Source organism: Chlamydomonas reinhardtii, chromosome 6 (genome assembly GCF_000002595.2).
Source record: "Chlamydomonas reinhardtii strain CC-503 cw92 mt+ chromosome 6, whole genome shotgun sequence".
Classification (NCBI taxonomy): domain Eukaryota; kingdom Viridiplantae; phylum Chlorophyta; class Chlorophyceae; order Chlamydomonadales; family Chlamydomonadaceae; genus Chlamydomonas; species Chlamydomonas reinhardtii.
Genome location: NC_057009.1, coordinates 4,172,373 through 4,183,583, shown reverse-complemented (window position 1 = coordinate 4,183,583; position 11,211 = coordinate 4,172,373). Strand labels below are relative to the sequence as shown.

At 59.4% G+C, this 11,211-nt stretch overlaps 1 protein-coding gene across 1 annotated transcript; it reads right to left on the bottom strand.

Annotated features, from left to right (window-relative positions):
* Window positions 1–3,649: 3,649 nt before the first annotated feature.
* CHLRE_06g278231v5 (uncharacterized protein) lies at window positions 3,650–8,688 on the bottom strand. The gene is made up of 5 exons (XM_001698007.3): window positions 7,523–8,688; window positions 7,036–7,188; window positions 6,550–6,729; window positions 6,326–6,400; window positions 3,650–6,188 (listed from the first exon to the last, which is right to left on the bottom strand). Exons 1-5 carry the CDS (start codon window positions 7,946–7,948, stop codon window positions 5,775–5,777), a joined length of 1,248 nt encoding a protein of 415 aa, XP_001698059.2. The 5' UTR covers window positions 7,949–8,688; the 3' UTR covers window positions 3,650–5,774.
* Window positions 8,689–11,211: the final 2,523 nt, after the last annotated feature.

The following is an 11,211-nucleotide window of genomic DNA, read 5'->3' as shown; positions in this document are numbered from 1 at the left end:
AGCACTGGAAGCTTCGGAGTCGCTGGGGAAACGGCATACCAAGCCGCTGCCCACCAGGCCGCACATGCAACCGTCCAAAATCACACGCCCAGCAATGCCAGCCCATGCCTCTTGCATCGCCCGCGCCCTCCAGAATGCTTGACGCCCTGCATGCGTCCCTAGCAGTACAAGGTTTGCCATGACACACGCATGTTGTCAGGCGGAGAAACCGCAGACAGGGCATTCCAAGCCGCTGCCCACCACGCCGCCCATGCAACCGTCCAAAATCACACGCCCGGCAATGCCAGCCCATGCCTCTTGCATCGCCCGCGCCCTCCAGAATGCTTGACGCCCTGCATGCGTCCCTAGCAGTACAAGGTTTGCCATGACACACGCATGTTGTCAGGCGGAGAAACCGCAGACAGGGCATTCCAAGCCGCTGCCCACCACGCCGCCCATGCAACCGTCCAAAATCACACGCCCGGCAATGCCAGCCCATGCCTCTTGCATCGCCCGCGCCCTCCAGAATGCTTGACGCCCTGCATGCGTCCCTAGCAGTACAAGGTTTGCCATGACACACGCATGTTGTTAGGCGGAGAAACCGCAGACAGGGCATTCCAAGCCGCTGCCCACCAGGCCGCACATGCAACCGTCCAAAATCACACGCCCGGCAATGCCAGCCCATGCCTCTTGCATCGCCCGCGCCCTCCAGAATGCTTGACGCCCTGCATGCGTCCCTAGCAGTACAAGGTTTGCCATGACACACGCATGTTGTCAGGCGGAGAAACCGCAGACAGGGCATTCCAAGCCGCTGCCCACCACGCCGCCCATGCAACCGTCCAAAATCACACGCCCGGCAATGCCAGCCCATGCCTCTTGCATCGCCCGCGCCCTCCAGAATGCTTGACGCCCTGCATGCGTCCCTAGCAGTACAAGGTTTGCCATGACACACGCATGTTGTCAGGCGGAGAAACCGCAGACAGGGCATTCCAAGCCGCTGCCCACCACGCCGCCCATGCAACCGTCCAAAATCACACGCCCGGCAATGCCAGCCCATGCCTCTTGCATCGCCCGCGCCCTCCAGAATGCTTGACGCCCTGCATGCGTCCCTAGCAGTACAAGGTTTGCCATGACACACGCATGTTGTCAGGCGGAGAAACCGCAGACAGGGCATTCCAAGCCGCTGCCCACCACGCCGCCCATGCAACCGTCCAAAATCACACGCCCGGCAATGCCAGCCCATGCCTCTTGCATCGCCCGCGCCCTCCAGAATGCTTGACGCCCTGCATGCGTCCCTAGCAGTACAAGGTTTGCCATGACACACGCATGTTGTCAGGCGGAGAAACCGCAGACAGGGCATTCCAAGCCGCTGCCCACCAGGCCGCACATGCAACCGTCCAAAATCACACGCCCAGCAATGCCAGCCCATGCCTCTAGAATCGCCCGCGCCCTCCAGAATGCTTGACGCCCTGCATGCGTCCCTAGCAGTACAAGGTTTGCCATGACACACGCATGTTGTCAGGCGGAGAAACCGCAGACAGGGCATTCCAAGCCGCTGCCCACCAGGCCGCCCATGCAACCGTCCAAAATCACATGCCCAGCAATGCCAGCCCATGCCTCTTGCATCGCCCGCGCCCTCCAGAATGCTTGACGCCCTGCATGCGTCCCTAGCAGTACAAGGTTTGCCATGACACACGCATGTTGTCAGGCGGAGAAACCGCAGACAGGGCATTCCAAGCCGCTGCCCACCACGCCGCCCATGCAACCGTCCAAAATCACACGCCCGGCAATGCCAGCCCATGCCTCTTGCATCGCCCGCGCCCTCCAGAATGCTCGACGCCCTGCATGCGTCCCTAGCAGTACAAGGTTTGCCATGACACACGCATGTTGTCAGGCGGAGAAACCGCAGACAGGGCATTCCAAGCCGCTGCCCACCAGGCTGCACATGCAACCGTCCAAAATCACACGCCCGGCAATGCCAGCCCATGCCTCTAGAATCGCCCGCGCCCTCCAGAATGCTTGACGCCCTGCATGCGTCCCTAGCAGTACAAGGTTTGCCATGACACACGCATGTTGTCAGGCGGAGAAACCGCAGACAGGGCATTCCAAGCCGCTGCCCACCAGGCCGCCCATGCAACCGTCCAAAATCACACGCCCAGCAATGCCAGCCCATGCCTCTTGCATCGCCCGCGCCCTCCAGAATGCTTGACGCCCTGCATGCGTCCCTAGCAGTACAAGGTTTGCCATGACACACGCATGTTGTTAGGCGGAGAAACCGCAGACAGGGCATTCCAAGCCGCTGCCCACCACGCCGCCCATGCAACCGTCCAAAATCACACGCCCGGCAATGCCAGCCCATGCCTCTTGCATCGCCCGCGCCCTCCAGAATGCTTGACGCCCTGCATGCGTCCCTAGCAGTACAAGGTTTGCCATGACACACGCATGTTGTCAGGCGGAGAAACCGCAGACAGGGCATTCCAAGCCGCTGCCCACCAGGCCGCACATGCAACCGTCCAAAATCACACGCCCGGCAATGCCAGCCCATGCCTCTTGCATCGCCCGCGCCCTCCAGAATGCTTGACGCCCTGCATGCGTCCCTAGCAGTACAAGGTTTGCCATGACACACGCATGTTGTTAGGCGGAGAAACCGCAGACAGGGCATTCCAAGCCGCTGCCCACCAGGCCGCACATGCAACCGTCCAAAATCACACGCCCGGCAATGCCAGCCCATGCCTCTTGCATCGCCCGGATGGACAGTTCGGTCTGCATGAGGAGGGCGCGCAGGACAAGTCAACAACAACATCATCTCCCGCACCATCATATCCCGCACTATGGTAGCATGCGGTCCCCACCTCCGCATGCCAACTTGCCCCCTAGTCGGGAGCGGTGTCTAGTTGAGATGGGAATCCGGCGCCAGCTGAACCCACCCCCAAATCCCCATGCATGCCCAGCGTAGAGGACCGTTCTAGCACCCGTGCAAAAGTCACGTTGAGGAAGAGTCGTCGGGGGCCAACGGGCTCCGGGACCACAAGAAGACCAGAACGTCACCACACGCCGGCCGGACGGGCCGGTACAGCCGACCCAGTAAGCGGTCGGTACTCTGCTCCGAAGACCCCGTCGCTGAACGGGGATCAGCTTCCAGATGCACTAAAACACTATTGACACTGTAGCCCCGCAGCTACTCACGAAAACATTATCGTTTGCTCCTAATTTTGTGCCCCACTTCTCCATTTGTTGTGTGCCGACGGCAGAATGTAATGTGTTTCATGTTGAATTCTTAATATCACTGTGTCCTAGTCAATGTCCCGTGATGGCTCCCCATTCCTCGGTCAATTCCCTGGTCCTTTTCACCGGTCCTTTCCCCGGTCCTTTCCCCGGTCCTTTCCCAGGTCCCGTTCTTGTTGATTCCCCTACGCATGGAGGAGTAGCATGGTTGAGCTTGACAGCAGCCCCGCCCTGAGTGCGAGTGGTTCAGTGCACTCCAATACGAAGCTGCTGTCAAGGCTGCTGTATACCCCCTCTCCCGCGCGCCTCGTCCCTGCCTGTTTTCTTCAACCCCTCCGCAGCTCCACGGTTCCGCCCGTGCACGGGGTCCATCCCTGACTTCTGTTCATTCCTGACCTCTATCGTCTCAGCTTTTCTTCACTGTGCGCGGGTTAGCTGGACCATGGACTGTGGAAGGAGTTGCAGCGGGCTTTGCACCCCTGACAACTCTGCGTGACTGAAAATGCGGCATCCCCGGCAAATCCTCGTCACCGGCTCTGCGCATCTGCAAAAAGGAAGATTTGATCGGGGTATCCTTCATCCTCGTCAGATCGCCGAAAATCTCCTAAAAGACCATGACATTCCCTCACTTTCCACAAAATATATATGTCACTATGGTAGAGTTTGCCTCTCCTCAGACACCGCTTGTTTTGTTCAAAAGCGTGCGTGAACCCCCCCCTCCGTTTGTCTGGAAAATGGCCAAAATGGCCGTTTAATGTCTGGAGACATTAAGATAGGAGCCCTGGTACACAGATAGCAGTTGAGATAGAGCTCAATAGAAACTTCAATAACAAACAGTCTACATAATGAAACCCGTCTACACGCCGCGGCAATCCAGCTGCATTACTTCTCAACCTCAACCCTTACTTCAACCTGACACGCCTATTGCCTTTATGAATTCAGGGGTTAATCCCTGGTCTATCAGCGGCATTGGACAGAGATGGCCCACGGACACCATTCCACTACAGACATTGCCCCGTTCCCATACATTAGGGGCTGCCTCAATTCCAAGCCGCTCACGAGAGTCACAACAATTCGTCTAAGAATGCCTTGCACAACTGAGAGCTGCACACGTCGGATGCCACTAACTCAGCGCGTTGGGCGTGTGTGTGTGTGTGTGTGTGTGGGGGGGGGGGGGTTGTAAATACCAGCCCAAACTAAAGGGGGCTGGGCTCACTAGTCTGCACACAATATTCGCGCTTAGTACTGTAGCCAAAGATCTACAGCCAATGTCATTAATGTAACCCAACCCCAACCTCGTTGCACCGCCATATGGTTTGTATCACCTTGAGATCAAGTGCTTGGTCCTAACATGTGGCACAACTGGTCTCCCACATTAGAACCGCTCCGCAGGCAGAAGTGCCGCGTCCCAAGTTACTGCACCTCGAACACTGCATTAGGAAGGCTCAAGGATTGCAATCTACATATACAAGCTCTCATATACGACTCTCACAAAGTTCGCACACAGGAGGACACACTTGCTCCCCCCCCCCCACAACACACGCGCGCGCGCACACACACGCCCCCACACACACATACATACACACGCACGCACGCACGGACGGACGCACGCACCGCACGCGCGCAATAACTCGGCGCCGTCCTTGGGCGGGTTTTCGTTTCGTTTTCTTAACACACGCACGTTGCTGCATCACACACCAGTCGTCGCGTTTATCTTTCTTGGTGCTCTTCAACACACATACAAGCACACACACACACACACACACACACACTCTCTCTCTCTCTCTCTCTCTCTCACTCTCTCTCTCTCTCTCGCTCCACAAGAAGTTACCAAAAAAAACCCACGCACACGAAGACCCATCATCGTAACCCGCGCGGCCTTTGCGTTGAAACGTACGCACACAAAACGATTGGAAAAGGTGGATGTGGTTTGCGCGGCCGGTATATCCGACCGGTTGGCGAAAAACATGCCGCACGTTCCGAGCACTAAGGCGCTCTTTCATTTAAGTCCGTCCCGAAGTAGACTAGCTGTTAGACGAACGCTTCCCTGCATATGCAAGCTTAACTCAAGACGAGCTGTGCAGGGGGTTCCTCCAAGCGAAATGCGTATTAGTCATGCAAGTAGGGCTGGTGGAACAAAATGAGGCTGAGGGCACACGTGCCAACGACGTTGGCAAGCGAAGCGCAATTGACCACCCAACAAGCCTATAGGAAGAATCCACCACTCATGTCCGAACGTTAGAAGCGTGAAATATTGCCATGATGATAGCATCTACAGGTAAGATGAAACAGGAGTCCACCTCACCAATGTGCACCCAGCCACCCTTCCACTGCCACTGGACAAGGCACAGCCAACTATCTGAGCACTTTTCAGCACGCACGAAACACGCCCCCAAATCAGGTCATCAATGCATTTCCATACGGCAGCCGCGGCTATGCAGCCACGCAAAGAAACAGTGTTTATGTAGTTTGGTGCAGTCACACGCGTCCCATAACCTGCTGCAGAAACCGGTTATAATTTCAATACCGGGCGCAAATGGCGCCCATGCCCCATATCCTGTCTCGACTCTTCAGGGTGCCTGCCCAGCGACGGCCGGTGCCCCAGCCGCAGCGGCCACCGGCGCAGCCTGCCGCTGCAAACCCGAGGCCACCCAGGGGTGCCGCAGCAGCTGCTGGACGGTGGGCCGGTCGCCGGGCGCCTGCTCCAGACACGACAACACGAAGTTGCGTGCATCGTTGCTGAAGGACGAGGGGAACACGAGCGACTTGGTGGGATCGCCCTTCCGGGTGGCAGGCGGGCCTCCTGGGAAGGGCGTAAAGCCCACCAGCAGCTCATAGGCCAGCGCGCCCACGCTCCACACGTCCACCGCCGCGCCGTAGGCCATCTGCGGGTTCTCCTTGTTGTCGGCGGGCGTGCGCTTGAGCGGGCACACGTTCACCTCGGGCGCCATGTAGTCGCGTGAGCCTGTGCGCGTCACGGCGCGCTGTGGGGTCCCAGGTTGGGATGACGGCGGCAAAGGCAGATGGAGCTGTGATGAGTCCTGGTGTCATGCCATGGCGGAAAGCGCACGTCACAGCCCCTTAGTTGCTGACGAGACACCATGCACTACGCGCTCCTTACCTCCTCGCCGAGGCAGATGGAGACGCCGTAGTCGCACACCTTGAGCTTCCAGTCGGGCGTGAACAGCAGGTTCTCCTGTGGGTAGGGAAGAAATAATACCGCACGGCTCATTAGGATGACAACACAGACGCGCCCAGCTCCCAGCAATCCTTGAACTGAAACTGTCTTTTGTTGGCATCTCGCACAAAACGCCACTGCAACATCCGTCGACAACCCGATCTTACCGGCTTGATGTCCCTGTGCACGATGGTCTGCGTGTGCAGGTAGTGCAGCGTGCGCAGCAACGGCGCCATCACCAGCTCCAGCGCCTGCTGCTCCGTCATGCGGCCGCCCAGCTTGCGGCGGGCGCGGTCCAGGCTGCCGCCGCGCACGTACTCGAGCACCATCACCAAGGTGTCGCCCTCCTGGAGCACAAGCGTAAAATGAGGAGCTTATGGATGCGGATTACAAGTGAAGGGACAGCCCGACAAGCGAGGAGCTTATGGCAGTCATGAGGGAACGGCGGTACAGGGATGGCTTGAAAAAGGGCGCAGTACGGTAGCGATCACGGGTAGCGATCTACAGACCATTGCAGCCTGGAGGCCGACGGCGCAAGCAAATGCAAACGCCAGCCTGCCTTTCCGCCATGTTTGACTGAACCTGCAGAAACCCTGGCCGTTTGTTCCCGCCGCCCGATGCCCAAGCGCGTACAGCCTCCGCCGCACGCTTACCCGGAACGCTGCCAGCATCTGCACCACGCCCGGGTTGCACAGCCGCGAGTGGATGCGCAGTTCCCGTAGGACTTGGTGGCGGAGGAAATCGCTGAGGCCGCTCAGGGCATACGCCTTCACCACAACGTCCTGGCCGGAGCGCAGGCAGGTCGCCTGCGGGCGGGTGGCGGCAGCGAGCGTCACGTCAGGGAGTCAGTACCGGTTTTGCACGGGAGTGTAACCAGGTGTGAACTGGATTCAAAGCCATTGCAAGGCTGACACAACACAAGCATGCGAGCAAGGTCAAGGCCGCATTGCTCTGAATAACAAACAAGTAGGCGGCGGGGTAAACTGTGTGCTAAAGCTGATCGCAGGCAAGACAACCCCGAGCACGGGCATGACTAATCGACGGTGGTCAGCCATTACCGCACGCGCTCTGGGTCTTGAGATAATACGACACCTCAATTGCGCGTCCCACCGGACCGTGCAACACACAGAATGTGCGCACCTTGCATACTGTGCTCGCGTAGCCTGCATACAGCTTGCGCGTGACGTTGTAGTCGTGAAGGCTCCAGCTGCTGTTGCGGGCCATGTCCTGGTGAGCCATGGGTGACAAGAAGATGAGTCCCTCCGCCGGCAATTCCAACGGCACGAACCGTGGCAGCATGGGCTGCGCCTCCACCTGCGGCCGCCTGCTGCTCGGCCGTTCCGCTCCATGGCTTAGGGGCGAGGGACAAGGAGAGGATGCGCGCACGGGCGCCGGCGCGCCGCCGAAGGACAGCGATGCCAGCTGCAGCATCGGCAATGGCGTGTTGCAGGGCGTGGAGAAGGAGGAGGAGGCGTCGGTGCTGCACGGCGGTGACGGCGCCTTGGTTGCGTAGGTTGCGGCCCCGCAGTCGGGTGTGCAGGGATGGGTGGTCGCTGTGGTGTCCATTTCGGTGCCCGGCAAAACCGCTGTTTTGGAGCGGGTGAAAGTGTTTTCGCAGCTGGAATGAGCTGGGATAGTAATCTTCAGCTCGGAGTGCTCGCGAGCAAGAAGGCTGCGGTTGGCAACTTGCCGCGCGAGCGACGAACAAATTGCCGTTGGTGAGCACAGCGCGCGAGTTTTACCAGTGATATCCTTTGATTCCGTGCAGCGACTACTGCCGCATGCTTTGTAAACGGAAGCCGGCAAAGAAGCGGTGTCCGTTGGCGCCTCGTTAATGAATTGCGACGACTCCACGTAGGGGAAACTTCCCAGCAAATCCACATCACACATGTAGCCAGCATCCGCACAGCTTGACTGGAGCTCGGACGACGAACATAAGGCCGAGGCCGCGCTGCATTGCGCGTGGCTTTCCGCAGACGAAAGCCGGATCACACGCGGCTCTGCTGACTGCTTGCAAGCGGCATACAGTCGCTGTGCTGCTTCCATAGTGGCGCCTGACATTGAGGTAGGCGGAGTCTTCGGGTAGGTAGGTCGTGTCCAATCCACTTGTTTTAGTTGTCCCAATCACTCTGTATAGGCTTATGTGTCCCGAGCGTTCAACAGCTTTTGGGTCTGGCTCTGCGAGAGAACGGCCCGTTAAGCAGCCCGTGGCTGGTTTGTCAAGTTGCCCGCGCTGGTCGGCTAGATTGCCTGCCAGGCCGTTGTAATTATAAACTGAAGTTGAATCAATTTCTGGCTCGTTTGCTTTGATTCAGGCTTGTTTGCCTGACTTGTACTTGGGCGGGACAATCGAGCACCTGCACCGCCGGTCGTGTCTCTGGGCCAGCAATCGTTGCAATTTCGTAAGTTCCTACAGACGCATAACACCGGAGCAAATGCTCATGCCTTTACAAACTGCCCTACCTGGGGGCAGAAAACTGCGAAAGGGCGCTTTTACCCAACGCAGGTGCTGGTAGGACAGGCTGGCGCCATGCGTTGTTACGGCTATCAGGGCCTTGTCACGGTTTCCGCGTCGACGGGAGCCAGGTAGCTCACATATTGTGCCCACTGACACGGAACGCGTCCGGAGGCGTGTTGAGCAGTTTCACGCCCCACACTTTTGTCTCCCTCAAACCCCGTTTGTGTCGAACGTCGTAGTCCTCGTCCCAGCCCCACATGTTGTCCATTTGCAGGAGCTGCCTTGGAACCTTTGGAACGTTGCTTGGTCCCACCCAGGGGTCCCTTCCCAAGGTCTCTCCGCTGGTCCCACCAGGTCCCACCCAAGGTCCCACCGTGAGGTCCCAGTAGCGGACCGCCTAGCGATCCGTGGGGCGTTCCTCACGGAACAATGTCACGATAGGAGGGAGGATCGACGGCAGGAGAGGATACAGGGCATGATATGTAGCGACACCCAGCATGCGGTGAGACTAGGACTACTGGGCGGCAGTTATGCTTCATTTATGCTTCATGCGTGCACGTACGGTCTGCAGGTACTGAACAGCAACTTTCGGGCGACAGCATGAGCACTTGAAGATCGCGACTCTTGACGGGCACGAGGGGGGAAGCGCCGAAGCAGGGCTGGCACGAGGTTCGACACAGTCAGCGCCCAAGGTCCCACGTCAGTCAGGGACAGGGTTCCTGGAACCCCTGGTCAGAGAATACTCTGCAAAGTACGGGACTACGCAAACCTGCCTCCTTACCCTGCCCCATCGGCCATCGCACCTAGTGCCCGCCGCCTTGGCCGCCGCCAACCTGCCCCTCGGCACAGGGCCCTAATGTGGCGGTTTTGTGCTCACCTATCCCGCAAAGCCAGCTTAGCCGCGCACTCAAGTCACAAGGCAGGCGCCGTGGTGCGTGGCAGGAGCAAGTGACTCTCTCAGGACTCAGGTGTAGTGGTGACGTGGTGCGATGAGACAGGGTAAGGTACAGGTTGGCGTAGTCCCGTAGTGTGCGGCGCATTCCCAGACCCCAATATTCACTTCGCAACGTCAAGGCAAGATGGCGCGGCTGGTATAACGCCGGAGTTACTGTACCGAGATATCGCTGACTTGCTGGCGGGCTGGTAGCTTGCTGATGAGCATTAGTCACCTGTCCTCACGCTCCGGGCGCCCGGCCAGGCGATAGCACCAGACACACACACACACACACACACACACACACACACACACACACACACACACACACACACACACACACACACACACACACACACACACACATCCTTACGGGCCAGTTCCATCGCCTCCGACGCATCATCCTGGACTACGACAACTTCTGCTTGGAAATGGCGCGGCTCCAGCGCGCGCTCCTCGACTGTGGCTACGAGCGCCGACGTCTGGACGCCAAATATGCCGAGCTGCTGGCCGCCTTCCCACACCTCTACTACCGCGACCGTATGGCCCTCGCCGCGGCTCGCGCCGCGCACATTGCCGCCGGGCCGCCTGCCGGTGCCGCCGCAGCCCCCCACCCACCCGCGGCCCCTCCCCCGCCCGGCACCCTTAACGAAGTCACGCGGCGATACTTCATCCAGCAAGCCGCCAGCCCCCATGCCGTGTCCCTCCCCCGCCGGCGGGCGGGTACCGTCATGCGGCCCTGACCAGCCCCGTGGAGACAGCCCCGCCCCCGGAGCCGCTCACGACGTGGACCTCTGGACATCACGCCGCGGCGCCCCGCATTCAGGGGGGTACTTGGGTTGCCTGAGTGCACGCTTGTGGGGGGCTTTGTACGGGGGTGTTTGTGTGTGCGTGTGTGGGTGTGTGTAGTTGTGGGTGCGTAGGTGTGGGCGTGGGTTCGTGTGTGCGTGTGCGGGTTGCGTGCGTGGTGTTTCGTCCCAGTGCGGGTTGTTGTCCCTGTCCGTGTGCGGCTGTCGGCTCGGTTTGGGGTACCGTTTTTCCTGGGGCTGGCTTCGTCCTTCGTCTTACGCGTGTTGTGGTATGTCCCCGTGTGCGTCTGGGTTCAGTTCTGCCGCCGGTCCCTGTGACGTTCGTGTTCGCAGTTGCTGCCCTAAGGGTGTGCTCCGTTTGATGGGGTTCTGGTTTGCGTCTGTGGGGTCTGCCAGCTCGTGCCCTCGCCGTTGCGCACCGCTGTAACGCCACAGTCTGCCACCCTGCCTGCCCCGCGCCCCACCTGCCTGCCCCTACCGACGCGGCCACTGCGGCCGCGAGCATGCCTAGACTCGGTGCCGCCGTGGAGCGGGGAGCGGGAGGCCAGCTCCCGCCAGCCCACGGCGACGCATAAACACCCACCCGCGTGCTACCAGCCTGCATCTAGAACGTCCTGCGACTCTGCAA

Coding starts and splice junctions, on each gene's coding strand:
- CHLRE_06g278231v5 (XM_001698007.3), bottom strand. CDS start 7,948: ATGGACACCACAGCGACCACCCATCCCTGCACACCCGACTGCGGGGCC. Junction 6,401..6,549: donor TGCACAGGGACATCAAGCCG/GTAAGATCGGGT, acceptor CCCTACCCACAG/GAGAACCTGCTGTTCACGCC. Junction 6,189..6,325: donor CCATCTGCCTCGGCGAGGAG/GTAAGGAGCGCG, acceptor GGGACCCCACAG/CGCGCCGTGACGCGCACAGG.